At 38.2% G+C, this 25,424-nt stretch overlaps 2 protein-coding genes across 2 annotated transcripts in view; one reads left to right on the top strand and one right to left on the bottom strand.

Moving 5' to 3' along the window:
- LOC149019238 (metal tolerance protein 2-like) overlaps positions 1–6,482 on the bottom strand; it is a 56,543-nt gene extending 50,061 nt beyond the window's left edge. The window contains exons 1-4 of the mRNA XM_089153279.1: positions 6,110–6,482; positions 5,271–5,340; positions 3,497–3,594; positions 3,047–3,201 (exon numbers count right to left, since the gene is read on the bottom strand). Of these exons, the coding sequence (XP_089009405.1) occupies positions 3,047–3,201; positions 3,497–3,594; positions 5,271–5,340; positions 6,110–6,445 (659 nt within the window). The 5' untranslated portion in view covers positions 6,446–6,482. The remainder of the gene's footprint in view (positions 1–3,046; positions 3,202–3,496; positions 3,595–5,270; positions 5,341–6,109) is intronic.
- Positions 6,483–16,654: 10,172 nt separating this feature from the next.
- Positions 16,655–17,818, top strand: LOC149019237 (F-box protein At5g49610-like). Its single transcript, XM_089154074.1, has one exon. It carries the CDS (start codon positions 16,655–16,657, stop codon positions 17,816–17,818), a length of 1,164 nt encoding a protein of 387 aa, XP_089010200.1.
- Positions 17,819–25,424: the final 7,606 nt, after the last annotated feature.

The following is a 25,424-nucleotide window of genomic DNA, read 5'->3' as shown; positions in this document are numbered from 1 at the left end:
CCAGCCAGCCCTTTGGTGCTCCAATTGGGCTTAGTTCCTGGTTCAGTCTCTGATGGACTTTGTGGTGGTTGGGCCTGGTTACATCAACAGATCATGGTCATAGGCAGAGTGGAAGGATTCTTGGATGTTGATTAGGCAGGTTCTCCAGTTGATAGGAGGTCCACCATAGGTTATTGTACTTCTATTGGAGGAAATCTAGAGTCATGGAAAAGCAAAAAGCAGATTGTGGTTGCTCGGTCAAGTGCAGAGTCAAAGTATCAGGCAATGACACAGGTTACTTGTGAACTAACGTGGATTAAAGAACTACTTAAAGAGCTTGGTTTTGTTGATGATTCTCCATTTCTCCTATGTTATTGTTGTGATAACAAAGCTATTCGCATAGCATCAAAGCCTATGTTTCGTGAGCATACAAAGCACATTGAAGTTGATTGTCATTTTGTCCGTGACAATCTACAACAAGGGTTGACATCTTCTAGACATATCCATACCACGGAGCAACTATTAGATCTATTCACCAAGGCATTAGGGAGTCCAAGGGTTAACACTGCATTTGTAACAAGCTCGGCGCTCGGGATGAATAACATATATGCTCTAACTTGAGGGTGAGTATTAAAAGGCATAACAGTCATAGAATTAGCTATCAAGAATTAGCACCTGGATGGGATTAGATCCTTAGTATGAGCTGGATTTGGACTTGTAAATACCTTGCTTGACTCAGATTTATTTGCCTAGTTTATTTCTGCTTGCAATTTCACTTGTAAATAAAGCATTAGACGAACAGGAGACTTCACAAGTTTCTATACAGCTCCACAGCACATGTGGGCTCTTCTTGTCTATTTATGTCATCTTACATCCTAATTCTGAGTGCTACTTACAGAGACCAATGGTTAATCTTCTTAGTAATTAAAAAATAATAGTAATAACAGCAATAGGTGGCTGCACACCTGACACCACTAAACCCTAAGGAGAGTGTCTCAAAATAGAAATTAAAGGAAATAGCAGTGACTGATCAAACCTACTCAGGTACCATTTGACATCACCAGAACAGGTTATCAGTCATATGAAAGAGAGAGAGAGAGAGAGAGAGAGAGAGAGAAGAAGAAGAAGCCACAAGCCTTAGTGAGGGAAATGTACTTCTCTTGCTGAATGCCAAACTGTAACCACTATAATGAGTCACATAACATAATAATACAATATCCAAAGATTTATACTCATTTAGTTTTATCCCCAATAACTGGATACATACAGAACCCCTAAAAAATAGAAGAGACTTTTACGCGTGGGTCCTCTTAGTTGAGCATAAATTAATGTTGGGTCCCCTTAGTGCAATGTATTGTGTCTAGGTCCAACCAGACTAACACCGTCTCCCACCGTTAAGTATTTTCAAAATTCAAACCTAGAGGAACCAAAATACCCCTCAGGTTAATTAATGGCCAACATACCCCCTACATATCCTATTTACTTTATAATGCCAACACTAATGTTAAAGAAATTCTGGTCATTGCCAGATTTTCACTCGTTGAAAACATTTACTTCCAAAAATCTATAGCGGAGTTCTAAAATATCATTTATGTTAAAACAGGTTTTCTTGGGTTTCAAGTCGTTGCGTCTCACTTGAGTTCTTTGCCTCTAATTCTCGAACTCAACCTGTGTGAACACCGACGATGAACCCTTCCCACAACTTCTCTTACCATTCATCTCCCCACTTTGAATTCCTCTATGCATTAAAGCATGCAGTAGAAGTAAGGAAATAGTAAGGGAAGACAGGAAAACAAAGTGAGATGTTTAAATGGATTGAAAAAATAGTGAAAGAGAGGAGCGCATACAATAATATGGTCAGAGAAACTTATATACGTAAATGGATGGAATTGAAATCGTGAGTTTGTGTTTTGCATTAGCATCGTCTCTTGGCTCAAATCTCTACTTTGGAAAAGGAACAGGATTCGAGAAAAAGGAAAGAAAGAGACATGACCTCCATGATTCCTGACCTCCTTTTTGCTTTCAAATTCTATCACTGGGCAAAACTGGGTTTGCACCTCAATTACTGACGAGTATAATGCCATTCTCTTGGGTTCATCATCGAGAATATAACGGACAAATTCAAAAACAAAAGCAAGCATACCATGTTCATTTCCACATCACTGGGCAATCTTTCTTTCTCTCTTTGTACATAGCAAAGCTGTGATATTAAATACATACTGATCATCTACAGTTGGATTGGTTTGATCAGAAGTTGCAACTACAACTAGGTGGGATCAATCACATTGATCTGTGTGTGACTAGTTGTCTCTTCGACGCTTTTGTAGGTCTTTATTTGAGCAGATAAAAGCTTTGGTAAAGGACAAGTATTCCCAGATTGAAAGCAAGTAAAGCAATTACAGTAGAAGTTTTGGAGTCATAATTCCAAGCAATAAGAAGAAGCCACTTAGCAGATTGAAGGATTCCTAGTATATCTTTCAAGCAAGAAGAAGATGAAAACGATGTAGAACTGAAGGGATCCACATTGTTATCAACCTTGAAATCCCTGATATGCTCAAATAACTGAGAAAGAATCCCAATTCTCCTGCTGAAATTGGTAACTCTCACTCGTAAATGCCTGTGAACTCACTGCCCCGCTAGACGTCATGAACAAGTTCCAGCGACTGCTGAGCCGAGGCATCAATGTTTCCGCCAGATGCAAGATCGATCACTTACTTTCCCCTATCTCTGCCTTCAATTCCTCCTTATGTAGAGTAACGAAAGAATTAAGTTTTGGTAAGGTATTAAGAACATTGGCATTAGGGGGGGGGGGGGGGAAGGATATGCAAGAGGGGGTATTTTGGTCCCTCCAAGTTTGAATTTTGAAAAGAGTTAACGGTGGGAGACGGTGTTAGTCTGGTTGTAACCTAGATATGATATATTGCACTAAGGGGACCCAAAATTAGCTTATGCTCTACTAAGAGGACCCACACGTAAAAAACTCAAAAAAGAAAGAAACACCCCAATTGTAAAACTAACATGATACCAAACCATTTAACATGGAGGACGGTAAGAAAATGCTCCATACCCTTCTTTGACAGCAATTGACACAATGGTCATATTCAAAGCCAGGATAGGATGCTCCATGTTGATCCCAGGGTGAAGGTTACCATTGCCATGGCTATGCAAATGTTCATTTAGCGAAGCTTGATTAACCATTTCAGAGGTCGGTATAAGCAATCCCTGCAGATGAAAAGGAACTTTCCTAAGAGATGCAATCAATCAACACTGCACTCCAACCTTGAAACATATAAAAGTGTCACACCAAGTTGTAACTATATGGAAAAGTAACAGAAAGATATGAATTTAAAATGTCTAAAATCTCTGTGATACTACAAATTTGAAGAAGAAAGAAACTAACGTTAATGCAGGGGCAAGAACTAACTGAAGTTAATGTAGGGGCAAGAACTACTCCTTATTAGTAATAGGGTGCAATAAAATGAAGTAAAGGGTGTGCACAAAAGAAACTGAAACATACTTGCAAAATATCTAAAGCATGCCATGCAATGCCCCCAGCTGTAGCCAAAAGCGTACAAGAAATTCCAAGAGCTCCTAGAGTCTCAAATTTTCCATGTCCTGCAAAGAAAAAGAGAAATTTATTCAAGATGGAGAAAGAAAGAGTACTGTGGGAGCCACATTCCACAGTGAACTGCACAAATAAGCCCAAGACTAGTATTTCTGTACTTTCCTTTGCATAAATAGAAACATGTTATTTAAGTTCAAAAAAACCAGTGGTATCACTTAAAAATTCATATTGGGGCTAACATAAGAAACTCTACATAGATTTTATTTTTTTTCTTTAAAATGAATTTGCCTTATTCTCCAAAACAGGCGTGAGCCACACAGCTGACCTACCAGCAAGTAGGGTTAGCTTATTCAACACAAGAATCAATACATTTGCACAATAGGACTCAAGCATGGTATGTGCTTGTAAAGCAATACCTAGAACTTCAGTACTCCACATTCCAGAAAGATCTCTAAATTGACAGAAAGCAAGCACACATGTTAGTTAAAATCCAAGATGACCGACGTTGATGTGGTTATATGAACTTATATCCTCATTAAGGAGCTTATCAGCTTCCTTGTATAGCCTAATTTTAACTTGATTAACTGTGAAAAAATACTTGTGAAAAAAGTAATTTGCTTCTTCTAAAGTTCCTTTAGCCTTTTCCCCATATTCATAACCATGTAGAATTAGCAGCATCACATTGTCTTGAAATCAACCCCAACTTAGTTAAGATATTAGTTGAATTTGTACTTTAGTTGACTCGCCTGAACATAGGGCATAAATGGGTACACAATTACATCAAAAAAATTGCAGAACTTGGTTGCTATACATGAGTTCCTTTAAGGAAAATGACAAGTGAAGTTTGGGTACAGTTTGAAAAGAGATCATTCCATATAGTTTCACAACACAGCAGGAACTGCCATATTAAGAATATAATTTCTATAAGTCATACAGACAGTCTGATAGCAGAAGACCCCAAAAATACTGTTACTCCAGGTTGTAAGGATTTGAAAAATGAAAAGGTGTAAATTAATATTAAACTTCTGTAACATTATGATTTGGCAATAGGGTTCAACAACAGAAACTGAGGAAATTTCCGGATTTGCAGGTCAAATTTCTACATCTCGAGTTCATCTACATCTTTCCATCAACAATAATTATTGGTAGTGATATCACTGATATGGGATATTATGTAACACGACAGGGGAAGTTCCCCAACCGTGGTTTGCTTATTGGTTTAGGTATTCAGTCATCGGTGTCTAGTGTAAGTGCATTTCTTATCAGGCTTTAGGCTTTTTCAAGTAGGATATTCCTTCTATTATTGGCTCTCAGTTTATTACAAATATATGTGTTGCCTTGTGCGGTATTCTATCACCCAGCCATTTTCTCCCATTACCCTCTCTTATTCTTCTGCCTCGATCTCTCTTTAACAGGTATTGGCCACAAATACTGGGATTATTTAGAATTATCATGTGGACATTATTCTTTGGAATCATCCCGGCATTACCATATCCAGAAAGTGGCCTAGAAAACTATTCAAACCTTATATCCAGATAGCAACTCCACAAGAAAGCATCAGACTGGTCAAATCCAACTGCAGAGCATAGAATAAAATCGATTCTGCGAATAAGCCAGTTCTCTCTCTTTTTCTTGAATAATAGTCATGCATTATATATCAGATGGACTAATAGGCAACCCAATGCATATCCTAAGATTTATTAGTAAAGACTAGGTAAAAATTGACCATATGGGTGTTCTTTATCCTTGGGAACCCTCGAAGCCTGAAATGACCACAAAGCAACACCACTAAGGACCTGTAGATTCAAAAGAGATATAATACCAATGAGCATTGGAAGGAAACAAATATAAGCATTTGTCATTCTTGAAAAAATATAACACACGCACACATACTGGGCCAATTTTAAAATGCTTCCTAATTTTCAGCATTTTCACCACACCCATAATTTTTGCATAGTACCAACAAAAGCTAAAAAAAACAAAGTTAAATGTTTCCATGAGTAAACACCATATATTATTACAAGGGAGGCACAACCACAGTATGAGTGATATACGTCACAGGTTTACTCAGCCCCACTTGAATTCTTTCGTCGATATGGGAAGAGCTGGCTGTAGGCTGTCTCTTCTTAAGTGGAACTTAACGGCCACACTTGCAGGCTTATTTCTGATTACTTTAGCCCATTATGACTGGTTCATCCGATTTGCGAGAATTGCCCTAAACTTCTTCATGATAATCGAGTTGTATTTACCGAGTATCTAACTCCCATCTGATTTCAGAGGCTTGCCTTAATATTTTCGTGAACATCAAAGTTTTATAGGTACCCAGTTTCTAAAACCCTCTTGTGGTTGGACTAGGCAAGGAGTGAATGAGAATCTACGGGGGGTTCTATTTTCTTTGCAGAATCTTTTTAGAAAATTCGTGCTAAATGGCATCCTTCGCTAATTTCTACACGATCGTTAAAGGATCACAACTGTACCACTAAAGAACAGAGAACTGAATCTTCAACCAAACCCAAGAAATGAAGACAAATATTGAGAGATTCTTGAATTGGGAATTGGACGTACAACATCGGAGACAGAATGGGCGGCGTCAGCGATGATGGCAGTGCTTCCGGTTAAGTAACCAGTGATGGCTTTGCCGGAGGCGAGAAAAACGTCAGCAGCCAGGCCCAGCTTAAATATATTGTCTCCTTTCCCGGAATGATGGTTGGAATTGTCACCGAAACATCTCGTGGAGACATTGAAACAGGGATGATGATCGTCTTGCAGTTGCAGATGAGAATCGAATGGAACGAAGAAATGATTGGAGCTCCTTCTCGTCAATGGAGATGAACAGGAAGAAATTCTTGAGAAGTCCCGTTTGTGAATGAGGCGGAAATTAGAACACCTGAACCACCCCATTATTCTAAGTTTCTTTGATCACAGCATTTAATCTTGTTTCTCTCTCTCTCCCAAATCTCTAGGCCATTTTTCTCTCTCCTTTCTCTTATTTGACTGCGTTGACCGGTATCGAATAATATGGACCGGCTTGGGTCGGAGAATGACTGAATGCGTATAGTTTTTTACCAAAATAGAAAAAACAATTCAAATAGTGAATCCAATAAGAGTTTACAAAAAAAGAAAATTCAAAATTTGCATTATTAGTCAATTTTAGGTTTTCTAAACAAAATTAGAGCTTGCGCGCACCATTACATCCTCAAGGGAATTTTTATATAATTAATGCAGCCGAATGGGTGCCAATCCAAGATCTCCCCGTGAAATGTTGAACCTTTAACCGCTTTACTAACCTATCATTGGTAAGTTATTCAATATTTCATTTAACAAAATTGAATAAAAGAGGTCATATCTTCTCTATCAAGTTTGTTCATATAATCATACATCCACACTCAATGTCTCAGTTAACAAAAACTTTCTGATACACTCACGCTCCATAAGTGTGAGTTTCGGTAAAGAATATCTAAATTCAAAAATATGAGTTTGTGTTTACAAAAGTAGCCAAAATAATGTTGCACCCTCCCTTTAGATAATTTTATCCTCTCAACTAGGAAGTATGGATCTTACCACTCTACACACCCTACATTGACAGGTGGCAAGCTAATTTTCTCACTCCATACTTTTTCAAAATCATATCATACTACTATTATAAAAATATGAACTCAAGGGATACCGATACATTTTATTTTCCTTTAATACCCCTTTGTATTCAATCAATTATACCTTTGTATTAGTAATAAATCATGTCTATAATGATCGATTAAAATTCTTGAAATTATTTGAATTAATTTAATTCTCAATTTCTCTAATGTTTCAAAAAACAATTAACAGTAACTAGCCCAAGAAACAGGAAGGGCGTCTCTTGAAAACCAAAAAATATTACTTGAAGGTTCATAGTCTTGAATCTTTTCAAGATATCAAGAAAATATAATAAATAACATAATGGTTTGTAATGGTTTCTGTGTCCTATTGGAACTCAAATTCAAAAGCAACATAATCATGGAGACGTTTTCACACCTGACAGCTCTTCTCACTTCAATCGACCATCCATATCTCTCGTCCTACAAAATATGTGAAACTTTATCTAAAAATAAGTCTTATAATTAACAATTTTTTCACAAAACATTTTCCTTTCATTTTCTTCTTCCTCACCTCACATGTTTACTTCACTTTCTCGGGCTTTGCTTGGGTGCAGTGGCTACACCTGCACCCAACGGGTACATGAGCAGCCGTATACCCATGCAACATCTGAGCCGTTGAATTAAACGATTCAGATTAAGGTGAGAGTATCGCTACACATCCAACGGGGCCCACGTGCGAGCCGCACAAAGCACCGGGGGGCCGGGGGGGGGCACCCGGGCCCAGGCAAAGCACGGGGGGGGATAAAGGCACCCCCCCGGGGGGGGGGGGGGGGGCCCCCCCCGGGGCGGGCGCCCGGGGGGGGGGGGGGGCGCGGCCCCCCCAACCCCCCCCCCCCCAAAAACGATCTTTCTCGGTCCATCCAAATCTAACTCATTTTTGCTAATTCCAAAAATCTCTTATAAATTATAAATAATAAAGTAAAAAATGAGGGTAAAAATGTCTGAAACGTTGTTTTGGTTATTTTATAAATTCAAAAACTTATTTTTATTCAGTTGGCAAACATTAGATTGCTACTTTTATAAGGAAAAATTAAAACTAATTTAACTAAGCATGTAATTTCCCAAATTCATCGTTATCCTCACAAAAAAATAAAATATATAAACCGTACGATGGAGTTGGATGGGACCCACAAAACTAATCAAACAACAAGTGAGATTGTTGTCCTGTTGTCATACTAGGAGTCTGAGTCTGACTCTGATTTTTTTAACGAGTAATAAGTGGCAATTCTTCTTCTTCTAGGATTCGGTGTCGATCTCAGAAGCGAGTAATCCTAATAGGACTCAGAGTTGTAATAGGCCTATAAATAAATTTACGTAGAGGAGCTTTGCTCATAGATTTTAGCTCGATCACTTTTCTTCGTGAGATTCAGATTAGGAGGAGGGTTTTCTACAATGGAATCGCCTCGAGTGAGAAAGGAAGAAGAGAAAGGAGGAGGAAATTGCAAGATTTCACCATATTCAGGAGAGTTGCCTGATGATATTGTTAATGAGATCTTAACTCGAGTTTCTCTTGACAATCTTCTCTGGCAATGCAGATTGGTTTGCAGGGAGTGGAAGACTCTCACTTACGATCCCCGTTTAAGGCACATCCATCACCAACAAACACAATCTCTCTCTGGTTACTTCGTTCAGAATCTTAGAAGGAATAAGTATCACACCACCTTCATGTCCACCACATCAGTTCCCAAATCAATCTCTTTAGACTTCTTGCCACCGAGGAGCTTCAAGATTGCAGCCACCTCTGACGGAGCACAAGGTTTGGTTTGCTGCATGAGTACTGAAACCCACTGCTCCCAACCGAATTACTATGTGTGCAAGCCAATGACGCAACAGTGGAGAAGAATTCGAACTCCCAAAACCCGTTACAAGACTGAGAAAATAGCAATGATAGTGACAAAATCTGATCCATTACGTTACAGAATCATTCGATTTTCCTGGTCACAGAAGAATAGAGGTTGGCTTCACTACGAGAAATTTGATTCCCGTAAGGGTGCATGGACGATGTTGATGGACCATGTGAAATTCCCTTATTTCAAGCTCTTACTATCTCGAGACCACGAAGTTCTAGTGCATGGCTCTATTCATTGGTTAACTCAAGAATCAAAGGTATTTTCTTTTGACGTTGATAAAGAGAATTGGAAGTTAACCCCATTGCCGTCATCATCAAAAGGAGTGGTAGAAGGAGAAGAAATTTTTAGAAAGCTGGTAAACTGTGAGGGAGCTCTTGGTCTGTTATACATTAGCTTTCGATCATTATGGATGGAGCTCTGGGTAATGGATGATTATCTTGAGAAAACATGGAAGAAGAAATATAGAATAAGCTTACAACCACTCAACCAACTTGTGGAAGGAGTATTAGCTGATGGGCATTTCTTCATATTGTCAATGGACACCATGAATATAATGTTAGTGAGGACTTCTGAAGAGCTGATTTGGTACAACTGCACTACTGGATATCCTGTTCGGGTGATGAAAGTTCCACAATTACCTATTCAGTCGATTTTTCCTTTTCAACCATTTTTATCTGATAATGTACGTTGCAACCTAAATTTGTAGTTTGTTTTTCTCTAATGTAGCTTCGACTTTTGATTTGTCTTTCATAATTAATTAATGTGCACTTTTAATTAGTTTTGTTAACTTAACCTAGATTGTTTCCTCACATGGCTTTCCATTTTCTTCATTGGGACTTCATGAAAAAAGTGGAATCCACCGACTTTTGTTGCAATTTTTTTTCTTCTTCTTTCTTGTCCCTCCAATTCTCTCTCTCTTTTTTTTGTTTTTTTTGTTTTTTTTGTTTTTTTTGTCTGAGGTTCATCCAGGCCAATTTACGTGCACTTCGATTACATTCTCAGAGGGAACTTTGTCGTTCACAAGGGTCAAACCCATGACCTCTCCAATTCAATAAAAATGGATCTTATACATTGTCTTTTCCCACCCTGTTTTATCTTGCAAATTAATAATGCCCGAAAGAATTAAGTTGATCGAATATGGTAATTTGTGTATACCTATGCATCACTGCACTCGTTTAATGATTTATATTCATAAAAACCTTCACCAGAGTATGTTTTTCCAATCCCCAACCCATCTCCTTACAGTAATGCAACAGATGACAAGGAGACAAAACATTGATAAGAGAATGTAAGACTTTTTTTGTTTTTTTACCTTTTAGAATAGTTAATATACCTGATGCAGATTTGGAAAGATAACGATCCTAAAAGTCAAAAACAAGTTTATCACAAAAGATCATATTCAATGCACAGGGTTTTTGACTGAGTTTGAGATTGGTCACATGCACACTTCTTTAATTCTGTTTCCAAGATTTAAATTTGTGACTAATCGTACAGCAAGCAATTATTGCTTCCTACCCAGACTCTATTGCTGCGGAAGTCTTTGACACCAAATTCACTTTTTTATTATGAATTAACGAAGATAGCGAACAGAGAGATCGTTAACAGCTGAAGATTTTCAGATCGTTAACAACTGTCTATCAGTTCAGTAGTTCAAGTAAACGTGTAGAATCCCCAGCATGAAAATGGCCACAATTCTTGCTGACCATGATGTGAATGGAGCTTTTCGAAATACTGATTTGCAGCCCTAAAACACCATCAAATAATTCAAGGGTTGTTTTTGGCTGCTGTAACATCCTCAACAGCTCAACTAAAAATAAAACAGGTACTTGTTAGAAGCATATCAATTTACACAGAAAAGAGAAGGTGGACCACCTTATCTTAAGCCTCATGAACAAGCTAAAAGTGACTGAAAGCAGAGCCATTCAGTTTAATGGAATAACTTCCAAAAGTAAAACAGATTGGAAACAATTTTTACACCCTTTTGTAACAAAAATCATAAGCTTCTATTGCTGATCTAAGTAAAACCATTCAATTCTACCTCTAAACTTCTATTGATGTGTGGTTTGATATGTTAAGAAAAGGTTCACATGCATGTTTAGTATATATATGTAATCAGGTATTTGGGCTGAACTAGGAGCCCTTCCTAAGTGGACCATGCAACAACCAAGCATTATTACATTCTCTCATTAAACAGAGTTTTTAAGATTCCAGATTGGCAAAACATTTCCAGATTAGACAATTGGATCATCATCAATCCTCATCCCACATTGAAGAATTTGAAACTAGTTGAATTACCCTCCTCTGTGATGATGATCTTAAATGATGGATATGGTGGTCGACAGAATTTCCCTTACACCATGGATGAAATTTTTTCACTGTCTATGCATGCCACTACTGCCGTTTCTCTGGTTTTGATCAAATTCTAAAACAGGGTTTTAAATTTGGATATGCAAAAAAAGACACCACTATTTGACTGGTAAATTTCACTACCACATCTTCAGTAAAAACTGATCCAATTTTGAATTTACAGGGGGAAAAATCTCAGTTTTCTATTTATAACCATTAGCCGCCAATTTGGATCCAAATTCTGACTTGTTATCTGTACATTTCTCTAGTTGTGATTGAGGATCCGAGAGGCAGTAAATAATTTACAGAGCTTCAGTGCCTTCGTTTGCGCTAGCTTTTCTCATGTCTACCGCGTTCCCTGTACCTAGAATTTCGTTGCCTCGACTGGGCGAGTCTAGAATTCCACCGATAAGCATTTCTGGGTTCTTGAAAGTTCTAACCAGGTCTCTAGCTCAGGCTCACCTACAAATCCATTTCTGCGAGGGCCATATGAGGTAGGGGGCACAAGCCCTTGCACAAATGCATTAATATTATCATACTGGGCCAATTTTAAAATGCTTCCAATTTTATTTATTTATTCATTTTAAAATAAAAAAAACATTTCAATTGCTTCAATATCATTCCCTCAAGGGAGTGAGAACTGCAATATGGAGGGGGTAGGACCATTTTCAAGAGTCAGTGGTGATTAAAGAGATTAAGATTGAAATGATAAAATATGTGCGAAACTACAAAGTCAGTTAGTCTTAAAATATGACTAGTCTTCCAGGTTTGCATGATTGTCCTGGGATAGCAAATGGTACCTAGTATCATCTCATAAAATCATTACAAAGGGTGGTTCTAGCTTACATAATAGTTAATGAGTGTATATTTGATGAGAGACCATCTAGAACTCATAATCCCAAATTTTCTTTTCCATTAGAAGGCAAAATTCAATTATTCTAGAACTAACAACAACTGCAACTCTAATCCATCATAACCTCCCCTTTTTTTCATCCCATCAGCTGGTCTTCTGTATGTCGTCCCAAATTCAAAGGAGGCTTAGGCATTTGCCGCATTTCCGATATCAACCTTGCCTGTCTCCTGAATCTCATTTGAAAAATTGCCTCCAAGCACAATTCCATCTGAGTCTCTTGGGTATACTCTCACTTGCTAAAATCTAATTCTACCTGGAATGTTCCCATCCCTTCCAACCCATCCTGGGTAAGGAGGAAACTTCTTCTTCTTTGCACCCGAGCCCTTCCTGCTGTCTCAACCCAAATCTCTTCAGGATCCTCCACTTCATTCTGGCTTGAGCCCTGGCATCCGTCCGGCATCATCTTTTCCCTCATTGGTCCCGCTTTGTCTATGATACTCATATCCCCAAACTCACCCCTCTCTCTACCTTCATCTTTAAAGGCTCGTGGTCCACTTCCCCCCACCCTAGACTCACTCATGTGTGGAACTCTCTCCCTCCCCTTAATGATGGCTCCGCTAGAGACATCACCATCTAGCTTCCCTCCCCCACCAAGCTCTTCTCCACCTCCTCTGCTTTATTCACCACTTATGGTGGGAGCGAAATCTTACGCAATGGTCCTCCAAATCTCGATCCCTTGACATGATCTGGAAGGTCATCTGTTTTGAAGTCTCATCTAGACTTCTCTATATCCCCATCCCCCGGTGACCGACTCCCCCAAGAATAGGCTAATTGTTAGTTCTTGGAGTCTCGCCTCCTTTTAGGCCTTCTTCTTTAATATATTTCTTTATTCATCCCAAAAAGAAAAAAAAAAAACTGCAACTTCTGAATCCACAATTTTTACCATCCAAACACTAGCAAAATTGCAACAATGTTGTAAATCAGATCACAAATCAGAAAACTGAATCCCTAGATATAATGGACTCTTACATGAAGACCTATCTATATAACCTTGTCGTATCAATTTTCAATTTCTATCAATTTCCAATTTGCCATTTAAAATTTTCAGCATTTTCACCACACCCATAATTTTTGCATAGTACCAACAAAAGCTAAAAAAACAGGGTTAAATGTTTCCATGAGTAAACTCCATATATTGTTACAAGGGAGGCACAAGCCGCACAACCACAGTATGAGTGATATATGTCACAGGTATACTCAGCCCCAGTTGAATTCTTTCGTCGATATGGGAAGAGCTGGCTGTAGAGCTGTCTCTTCTGAAGTGGAACTTAACGGCCCACACTTGCAGGTTTATTTCTGATTCCTTTAGCCCATTATGACTGGTTCATCCGATTTGCGAGAATTGCCCTAAACTTCTTCATGATAATCGAGTTGTATTTACCGAGTATCTAACTCCCATCTGATTTTAGAGGCTTGCCTTAATATTTTCGTGAACATCAAAGTTTTATAGGTACCCGGTTTCTAAAACCCTCTTGTGGTTGGATTAGGCAAGGAGTGAATGAGAATCTACGGGGGGTTCTATTTTCTTTGCAGAATCTTTTTAGAAAATTCGTGCTAAATGACATCCTTCGCTAATTTCTACACGATTGTTAAAGGATCACAACTGTACCACTAAAGAACAGAGAACTGAATCTTCAACAAAACCCAAGAAATGAAGACAAATATTGAGAGATTCTTGAATTGGGAATTGGACGTACAACATCGGAGACAGAATGGGCGGCGTCAGCGATGATGGCAGTGCTTCCGGTTAAGTAACCAAGTGATGGCTTTGCCGGAGGCGAGAAAAACGTCGCAGACCGTGCCCGACTTAAATATATTGTCTCCTTCTTTCCCGGAATGATGGTTGGAATTGTCACCGAAACATCTCGTGGAGACATTGAAACAGGGATGATGATCGTCTTGCAATTGTAGATGAGAATCGAATGGAACGAAGAAATGATTGGAGCTTCTTCTTGTTAATGGAGATGAACAGGAAGAAATTCTTGAGAAGTCCCGTTTGTGAATGAGGCGGAAATTAGAACACCTGAACCACCCCATTATTCTAAGTTTCTTTGATCACAGCATTTAATCTTGTTTCTCTCTCTCTCCCAAATCTCTAGGCCACTTTTCTCTCTCCTTTCTCTTATTTGACTGCGTTGACCGGTATCGAATAATATGGACCGGCTTGGGTCGGAGAATGACTGAATGCGTATAGTTTTTTACCAAAATAGAAAAAACAATTCATATAATAGTGAATCCAATAAGAGTTTACCAAAAAAAGAAAATTCAAAAATTGCATTATTAGTCAATTTTAGGTTTTCTAAACAAAATTAGAGCTTGCGCGCACCATTACATCCTCAAGGGAAGTTTTATATAATTAATGTGGTCGAATGGGTGCGAATCCAAGATCTCCCCGTGAAAGGTTGAACCTTTAAACGCTTTACTAACCCATCATTGGCAAGTTATTCAATATTTCATTTAACAAAATTGAATAAAAGAGTCCATATCTTTTTTTTTTTTTTTGTGAAGAGAAGAGTCCATATCTTCTCTATCAAGTTTGTTCATATAATCATACATTCACACTCAATGTCTCAATTAACAAAAATTTTCCGATACACTCACACTCCATAAGTGTGAGTTTCGGTAAAGAATATCTAAATTCAAAAATATGAGTTTGTGTTTACAAAAGCAGCCAAAATAATGTTGCACCCTCCCTTTAGATAGTTTTATCCTCTCAACTGGGAAGTATGGATCTTACCACTCTACAAACCCTACATTGACAAGTGGCAAGCTAATTTTCTCACTCCATACTTTTTCAAAATCATATCATACTACTATTATAAAAATATGAACTCAAGGGATACCGATACATTTTATTTTCCTCCAATACCCCTTTGTATTCAATCAATTATCCCTTTGTATTAGTAATAAATAATGTCTATAATGATCAATTAAAATTATTGAAATTATTTGAATTAATTTAATTCTCAATTTCTCTACTGTTTCAAAAAACAATTAACAGTAACTAGCCCAAAAAACAGGAAGGGCGTCTCTTGAAAACCAAAAAATATTACTTGAAGGTTCATAGTGTTGAATCTTTTCAAGATATCAAGAAAAGATAATAAATAACATAATGGTTTGTAATGGTTTCTGTGTTCTATTGGAACTCAAATTCAAAAGCAACATAATCATGGAGACGTTTTCACACCTGATTGCTCTTCTCACTTCGATCGACCATCCATATCTCTCGTCCTACAAAATATGTGAAACTTTGTGGGAAAATGTAGAAAACCCAAAAATAAGACCCATAATTAAAAAAAATTTCACAAAACATTTTCCTTTCATTTTCTTCTTCCTCACCCCACATGTTTACTTCACTTTCTCGGGCTTTGCTTGGGTGCAACGGCTACATCTGCACCCAACGGCTACATGAGCAGCCGTATACCCATTCAACATCTGAGCCATTAAATTAAATGGTTCAGATTAAGGTGAGAGTATCGCTGCACATCCAACGGTTGGCTGCACGTGCAGTAGCTGCACTAAAGCAAAAGCAATCGTTCTCTGTCAATGGTGGGTTAGTAGAGCAGTTTAAAGCCCAGACTCCCATGGGTAGGTATTGGGTTCGCACCTATCCGGCAGTAGCTGCATTGAAGCAAAAGCAATCTTGGGTTAATGGTGAGTTAGTAAAGCGGTTAAAGGCCTAACCTCCCACGGGGAGGTCTTGGATTCGCACCCATTTGGCAGCATTAATATTCACATTCCCATCCCAATACGTTAGGAGCTCTTAATAAAAATAAAAAAGGAAAAGAGAAAAACAAAAAACGATCTTTCTCTCACCCAGTTTGATGGCGTTCCACCAAATCTAACTCATCTTTTGCTAATCCCAAAAATCTCTAAGTTATAAATAATAAAGTAAAAAATGAGGGTAAAAATGTCTGAAACGTTGTTTTGGCTATTTTATAAATTCAAAAGCTTTTTTTTATTCAGTTGGCAAACATTAGATTGCTACTTTTATAAGGAAAAATTAAAACTAATTTAACTAATCATGTAATTTCCCAAATTCATCGTTATCCTCACAAAAAAATAAAATATATAAACCGTACGATGGAGTTGGATGGGACCCACAAAACTAATCAAACAACAAGTGAGATTGTTGTCGTGTTGTCCTACTAGGAGTCTTGAGTCTGATTCTATTTTTTTAACGAGTAATAAGTGGCAATTCTTCTTCTTCTAGGACTCGGTTTCGATCTTAGAAGCGAGTAATCCTAATAGGACTCCGAGTTGTAACAGGCCTATAAATAAATTTACGTAGAGGAGCTCCTCTCATAGATTTTAGCTCGATCACCTTTTTTTCGTGAGATTCAGATTAGAAGGAGGGTTTTCTACAATGGAATCGCCTCGAGTGAGAAAGGAAGAAGAGAAAGGAGGAGGAAACTACAAGATTTCACCATATTCAGGAGAGTTGCCTGATGATATGGTTTTTGAGATCTTAACTCGCGTTTCTCTTGACAATCTTCTCTGGCAATGCAGATTGGTTTGCAGGGAATGGAAGACTCTCACTTACGATCCCCGTTTAAGGCACATCCATTACCAACAAACACAATCTCTCTCTGGTTACTTCGTTCAGAATCTTAGAAAGAATAAGTATCACACCACCTTCATGTCCACCACATCAGTTCCCAAATCAATCTCTTTAGACTTCTTGCCACCGAGGAGCTTCAAGATTGCAGCCACCTCTGATGGAGCACAAGGTTTGGTTTGCTGCATGAGTACTGAAACCCACTGCTCCCAACCGAATTACTATGTGTGCAAGCCAATGACGCAACAGTGGAGAAGAATTCGAACTCCCAAAACCCGTTACAAGACTGAGAAAATAGCAATGATAGTGACAAAATCTGATTCATTACGTTACAGAATCATTCGATTTTCCTGGTCACAAAAGAATAGAGGTTGGCTTCACTACGAGAAATTTGATTCTAGTAAGGGTGCATGGACGATGTTGATGGACCATGTGAAATTCCCTTATTTCAAGCTCTTATTATCTCGAGACCACGAAGTTCTAGTGCATGGCTCTATTCATTGGTTAACTCAAGAATCAAAGGTATTTTCTTTTGACGTTGATAAAGAGAATTGGAAGTTAACTCCATTGCCGTCGTCATCAGAAGGAGTGGTAGAAGGAGAAGAAATTTTTAGAAAGCTGGTAAACTGTGAGGGAGCTCTTGGTCTGTTATACATTAGCTTTCGATCATTATGGATGGAGCTCTGGGTAATGGATGATTATCTTGAGAAAACGTGGAAGAAGAAATATAGAATAAGCTTACAACCACTCAACCAACTTGTGGAAGGAGTATTAGCTGATGGGCATTTCTTCATATTGTCAATGGACACCATGAATATAATGTTAGTGAGGACTTCTGAAGAGCTGATTTGGTACAACTGCACTACTGGATATCCTGTTCGGGTGATGAAAGTTCCACAATTACCTATTCAGTCGATTTTTCCTTTTCAACCATTTTTATCTGATAATGTACGTTGCAACCTAAATTTGTAGTTTGTTTTTCTCTAATGTAGCTTCGACTTTTGATTTGTCTTTCATAATTAATTAATGTGCACTTTTAATTAGTTTTGTTAACTTAACCTAGATTGTTTCCTGGCATGGCTTTCCATTTTCTTCATTGGGACTTCATGAAAAAAGTGGAATTCACCGACTTTTGTTGCAATTTTTTTTCTTCTTTCTTTCTTGTCCCTCCAATTCTCTCTCTCTCTCTCTCTTTTTTGTCTGAGGTTCTTCCAGGCCAATTTACGTGCACTTCAATTACATTTTTAGAGGAAACTTTGTCGTTCACAAGGGTCAAACCCATGACCTCTCCAATTCAATAAAAATTGATCTTATACATTGTTTTTTCCCACCCTGTTTTATCTTGCAAATTAATAATGCCCGAAAGAATTAAGTTGATCGAATATGGTAATTTGTGTATACCTATGCATCACTGCACTCGTTTAATGATTTATATTCATAAAAACCTTCACCAGAGTATGTTTTTCCAATCCCCAACCCATCTCCTTACAGTAATGCAACAGATGACAAGGAGACAAGCCATTGATAAGAGAATGTAAGACTTTTTTCTGTTTTTTTACCTTTTAGAATAGTTAATATACCTGATGCAGATTTGGAAAGATAACGATCCTAAAAGTCAAAAACAAGTTTATCACAAAAGATCATATTCAATGCACAGGGTTTTTGACTGAGTTTGAGATTGGTCACATGCACACTTCTTTAATTCTGTTTCCAAGATTTAAATTTGTGACTAATCGTACAGCAAGCAATTATTGCTTCTACCCAGACTCTATTGCTGCGAAAGTCTTTGACACCAAATTCACTTTTTTATTATGAATTAACGAAGATAGCAAACAGAGAGATCGTTAACAGCTGATGATTTTGAGATCGTTAACAACTGTCTATCAGTTCAGTAGTTCAAGTAAACGTGTAGAATCCCCAGAATGAAAATGGCCACAATTCTTGCTGACCATGATGTGAATGGAGCTTTTCGAAATACTGATCTGCAGCCCTAAAACACCATCAAATAATTCAAGGGTTGTTTTTGGCTGCTGTAACATCCTCAACAGCTCAACTAAAAATAAAACAGGTACTTGTTAGAAGCATATCAATTTACACAGGAAAGCGAAGGCAGACCACCTTATCTTAAGCCTCATGAACAAGCTAAAAGTGACTGAAAGCAGAGCCATTCAGTTTAATGGAATAACTTCCAAAAGTAAAACAGATTGGAAACAGTTTTTACACCTTTTTGTAACAAAAATCATAAGCTTCTATTGCTGATCTAAGTAAAACCATTCAATTCTACCTCTAAACTTCTATTGATGTGTGGTTTGATATGTTAAGAAAAGGTTCACATGCATGTTTAGTATATATATGTAATCAGGTATTTGGGCTGAACTAGGAGCCCTTCCTAAGTGGACCATGCAACAACCAAGCATTATTACTTTCTCTCATTAAAAAGAGTTTTTAAGATTCCAGATTGGCAAAACATTTCCAGATTAGACAATTGGATCATCATCAATCCTCATCCCACATTGAAGAATTTGAAACTAGTTGAATTACCCTCCTCTGTGATGATGATCTTAAATGATGGATATGGTGGTCGACAGAATTTCCCTTACACCATGGATGAAATTTTTTCACTGTCTATGCATGCCACTACTGCCGTTTCTCTGGTTTTGATCAAATTCTAAAACAGGGTTTTAAATTTGGATATGCAAAAAAAGACACCACTATTTGACTGGTAAATTTCACTACCACATCTTCAGTAAAAACTGATCCAATTTTGAATTTACAGGGGGAAAAATCTCAGTTTTCTATTTATAACCATTAGCCGCCAATTTGGATCCAAATTCTGACTTGTTATCTGTATATTTCTCTAGTTGTGATTGAGGATCCGAGAGGCAGTAAATAATTTACAGAGCTTCAGTGCCTTCGTTTGCACCAGCTTTTCTCATGCCTACCGCGTTCCCTGTATCTAGAATTTCGTTGCCTCGACTGGGCGAGTCTAGAATTCCACCGATAAGCATTTCTGGGTTCTTGAAAGTTCTAACCAGGTCTCTAGCTCAGGCTCACCTACAAATCCATTTCTGCGAGGGCCATATGAGGTAGGGGGCACAAGCCCTTGCACAAATGCATTAATATTATCATACTGGGCCAATTTTAAAATGCTTCCAATCTTATTTATTTATTCATTTTAAAATAAAAAAAACATTTCAATTGCTTCAATATCATTCCCTCAAGGGAGTGAGAACTGCAATATGGAGGGGGTAGGACCATTTTCAAGAGTCAGTGGTGATTAAAGAGATTAAGATTGAAATGATAAAATATGTGCGAAACTACAAAGTCAGTTAGTCTTAAAATATGACTAGTCTTCCAGGTTTGCATGATTGTCCTGGGATAGCAAATGGTATCTAGTATCATCTCATAAAATCATTACAAAGGGTGGTTCTAGCTTACATAATAGTTAATGAGTGTATACTTGATGAGAGACCATCTAGAACTCATAATCCCAAATTTTCTTTTCCATTAGAAGGCAAAATTCAATTATTCTAGAACTAACAACAACTGCAACTCTAATCCATCATAACCTCCCCTTTTTTTTCATCCCATCAGCTGGTCTTCTGTATGTCATCCCAAATTCAAAGGAGGCTTAGGCATTTGCCGCATTTTCGATATCAACCTTGCCTGTCTCCTGAATCTCATTTGAAAAATTGCCTCTAAGCACAATTCCATCTGAGTCTCTTGGGTATACTCTCACTTGCTAAAATCTAATTCTACTTGGAATGCTCCCATCCCTTCCAACCCATCATAGGTAAGGAGGAAACTTCTTCTTCTTAGCACTCGAGCCCTTTCTGCTATCTCAACCCAAATCTCTTCAGGATCCTCCACTTCATTCTGGCTTGAGCCTTGGCATTCGTCCGGCATCATCTTTTCCCTCCTTGGTCCCGCTTTGTCTATGATACTCATATCCCCAAACTCACCCCTCTCTCTACCTTCATCTTTAAAGGCTCGTGGTCCGCTTCCCCCCACCCTAGACTCACTCATGTGTGGAATTCTCTCCCTCCCCTTAATTATGGCTCCTCTAGAGACATCACCATCTAGCTTCCTTCCCCCACCAAGCTCTTCGCCACCTCCTCTGCTTTATTCACCACTTATGGTGGGAGCGAAATCTTAGGTGATGGTCCTCCAAATCTCGATCCCTTGACATGATCTGGAAGGTCATCTGTTTTGAAGTCTCATCTAGACTTCTCTATATCCCCATCCCCCGGTGACCGACTCCCCCAGAAGTAGGTTAATTTTTAGTTCTTGGAGTCTCGCCTCCTTTTAGGCCTTCTTCTTGAAAGGCTTCCCCCCCTTTCCTTTGTATTCTTGGCGTCGCTATCTTTAATATATTTTTTTATTCATCCCAAAAAGGAAAAAAAAACTGCAACTTCTGAACCCACAATTTTTACCATCCAAACACTAGCAAAATTGCAACAATGTTGTAAATCAGATCACAAATCGAAAAACTGAATCCCTAGATATAATGGACTCTTACATGAAGACCTATCTATATAACCTTGTCGTATCAATTTTCAATTTCTATCAATTTCCAATTTGCCATTTAAAATTTTCAGCATTTTCACCACACCCATAATTTTTGCATAGTACCAACAAAAGCTAAAAAAACAGAGTTAAATGTTTCCATGAGTAAACTCCATATATTATTACAAGGGAGGCACAACCACAGTATGAGTGATATATGTCACAGGTTTACTCAGCCCCACTTGAATTCTTTCCCCGAAATGGGAAGAGCTGGCTGTAGGCTGTCTCTTCTGAAGTGGAACCTAACGGCCACACTTGCAGGCTTATTTCTGATTCCTTTAGCCCCTTATGACTGGTTCATCCGATTTGCGAGAATTGCCCTAAACCTCTTCATGATAATCGAGTTGTATTTACCGAGTATCTAACTCCCATCTGATTTCAGAGGCTTGCCTTAATATTTTCGAGAACATCAAAGTTTTATAGGTACCCCAGTTTCTAAAACCCTCTTGTGGTTGGATTAGGCAAGGAGTGAATGAGAATCTACGGGGGGGTTCTATTTTCTTTGCCAAATCTTTTTAGAAAATTCGTGCTAATGACATCCTTCGCTAATTTCTACAGAGTCTTTAAAGGATCACTACTGTACCACTAAAGAACAGAGAACTGAATCTTCAACAAAACCCAATAAATGAAGACAAATATTGAGAGATTCTTGAATTGGGAATTGGACGTACAACATCGGAGACAGAATGGGCGGTGTCGGCAATGATGGCGGAAGGCTTCCGGTTAAGTAACCAGTGATGGCTTTGCCGGAGGCGAGAAAAACGTCGGCAGCCAGGCCCAGCTTAAATATATTGTCTCCTTCTTTCCCGGAATGATGGTTGGAATTTTAACCAAACCATCTCGTTTAGACATTGAAACAGGGATGATGATCGTCTTGCAGTTGCAAATGAGAATCGAATGGAACGAAGAAATGATTGGAGCTTCTTCTTGTTAATGGAGATGAACAAGAAAAATTCTTGAGAAGTCCCGGTTTGTGAATGAGGCGGAAATTAGAAAACCCGAACCACCCCATTATTCTAAGTTTTTTTTTTTGATACTGAATAAAAACTTATATTAGTTAGAGAAGCAATTACATAGTTTGTTAAAGTCTACAACAGCATTATTATGCTGGTAGTCTATGGAAGACATTAATACTTAATGATTAAACCAAATTTGGAGTGTTGGATGATCCTTTAGGTTCAGGTCTTTAATATTACATGTTATTTCTACCAAAATGGGGACATAGTTTATTGGCCATTTGTGATGGTTTCCTTTTGAAATTAGAGATAGCATGTTCTTGTCATTGCACCAAACTTCATCTAGTGTGATGTTCCTTTGTTGTGCTTGGTCTAAACCATCTTTCATCCCAGCAAGTAAAGCCTCCATTTGCTTTCCATTCTGTATTCCTCCAGTCTTGACAAAGTTTAGCCTTCCTTTCCAAAAAAGGCCAACATTCCAGAGCCGACTGTTTAGTACTGTATTGTGTACCCCTGCACATATAAAAAAATATAATTTAGTGGGTTGAGTAATCAATTTACAAAAACAAGTATCAGGTTTGTTACTTGTAGTAGGAGGTTCATTTTCTGTTGATTCAAAGGATTGTGAATCTGAAAGCTTTAAATCATTTATCCAGTTTAAGGTATTATGTAATACTTTTACTGGGATTTGGAATTATTTTGTTGAAAATTGTGTCATTTATTTCTTTCCAGACAAAGTAACAGGTTATAATAAGGACCAACACCGTCCATATTTTAGTAGCTCTGTCTATCCCTGGATCTATAATGAAAGAGCTGCAAAAATCTGTAATAGACGAATGTCTCAAACTTTCAGTTCTTAAACCCAGCGGCCCTGCTGCCCAAATTCTTTTCGTCCACTCGCATGAAATGAAGACATGCCATAATGTTTCGACCTCTTTCCCACACATTTCGTATGTTGGATTGATTGGCATCCATTTTGCAAGGGTTTCCTTAATTGGTAATCCTGCATTTAAGGGACGCCAGAAGAACATCTTAAATTTTGGATGAATGGCTAATTTTCAAAAGAAAACCCACCATCTTTCGATGTTGTTTGGATTTTGAAGGTGTCGAGTTTGTGAAAGATGTCTCCTAGCCAATTTGATTGAGAAATCTCCATTGCTAGAGATAAGAGATATCCATTCATCAGCCTCGGTAGACAGGTTTATATTAGCAATGCCATAAAATTGAGAGACTTGAGGAAGGGGTAACTCCCTATTTAGATGGATGAGAGAGCCTGCCGCCTGTGCAACTATTGAGTTTCTCGAACAAATGTCTATATCAGGTAGTGAGTATGATCGATTTGCTATGTCTTTTATCCATGGGTCAAACCAGAAGGACGTATTACTTCCGTTTGCAATCTTTTTCCACACCATTTTTTCCAGAGTGGGTAGTACACCCGAAAGGCTATTCCATGTCCATGACCCCTTTTTACTCATTACCTTAGGATCAAAGGGTGTAGAGTGTGGAAAATATTTTGCCCTTAGAGTCTGAGCCTATAGTGCTTCAGGGTTCTTGAGCATTCTCCAACCTTGCTTCAATAGAAGAGCGTTGTTAACCTCTTCCATTCTCTTAAAACCCAACCCGCCATTTTGTTTTTGTTGACAGCATATATCCCACGAAATGAGTGTTAGCTGCCTCTTCTTGGTAGGATCTCCAAGCCAGAATTTTTGGCATAAAGCGTCTATCTTCTTGCACAAGGTACTTGGGAACTTGAAGCATTGCATATGGTACAGGGATTGTGCTTGAAAGACAGATTGTAGAAGTACCCCTCTCCCTGCAAAAGATAGACTTTTTGCTTTCCACATTGCCATTTTTCTCTTCATTTTGTTGATTATAAACTGTAGATTCTTCATTTTGGATCTGCCATGTATCAATTTCGAGCCTAAGTAAATCGAGTCTCTTCTCATTTCATTTACGCCCAGGATTGATAAAATCGCAGTTTTATCATTGACAATAACATTTCTGCTAAAACAGGCTCCACTTTTTTCAAAGTTTATTTCTTGGCCCGTAATATCAGAGAAGAGTTCTAGCACAGCTTTGAAAGCCATCGCATCCTCTTTTTCTGCCTTGCTGAATAGAAAAGTATCATCCGCAAAAAAAAGATGGGATATCTCAGGGGCTCTTCTTGCCACCTTAATTCCTTTAAAAAGATTGAATGCTCTATATTCATTCAGTAGTCTAGAAAGGATTTTCATAATGAATAAAAAGAGATCTGGGCTCAGGGGGCATCCTTGACGCAAGCCTCGGCTACTCGAAAACCAGAAGTATCGGTTGCCATTCTGTTTGACTGAGAAGGTGGCGTTAGAAATTAGAGACTCAATCAGGGCACACCATTTTGGATCAAACCCCAGAAACTCAAAAATCTTTATTAAGACTTTCCACTCTACCCTATCATAGGCTTTGGACATGTCAAGTTTGAGTGCCAAGAACCCATTTTCACCTCTCTTTTTATTTAAGAAGTGGAAGATTTCTTGGGCTAACATAATGTTATCTGTTTTCCACAAAAGCTCCTTGACATGGTGAGATAAAGTTTCTCAGCAGTGGGTTTAGCCTACGAGCCAGCAGTTTTGCCACAATTTGTAGCGTACATTGCAAAGACTAATTGGTCTAAAATAGGCTACCGGATTGGCATTGTCCTTTTTAGGAATAAAGCAGAGAAGGGTGTGATTTGTACCAAAAGGAAGAGTAGTATGGTTAAAGAAAGAAAGTACAAACTCACAGATTTCAGTGTTAATTAGATCCCAATTTTTTGGGTAGAAATAGGCATTACATCCATACCAGGAGCTTAAAGGGATCCATGGAGAACACTGTTTTTTTTATTTCCTCGATAGAGGGTACCCTTGAGATCTCTTCTAGATGGACTTGAGTAGACATATTCGAGAATAAGCATTCAATGAAGGAAGGATCCAAAGGGTTAGAGGAAGTGAGAAGATTTTGCATGTAACTAGAAAAAGCTTCAACAATTTCGAAAGGGGCACTTACCATCTTGCCATTGTGCACCATTGTTTCAATCTTCC

Source organism: Hakea prostrata, chromosome 4 (assembly GCF_041222555.1).
Source record: "Hakea prostrata isolate BN-2017 chromosome 4, UWA_Hpros_2, whole genome shotgun sequence".
Taxonomy (NCBI): Eukaryota; Viridiplantae; Streptophyta; class Magnoliopsida; order Proteales; family Proteaceae; genus Hakea; species Hakea prostrata.
The sequence above is the reverse complement of the archived record's forward strand: the minus strand, read 5'-3'. Positions and strand labels throughout refer to the sequence as shown.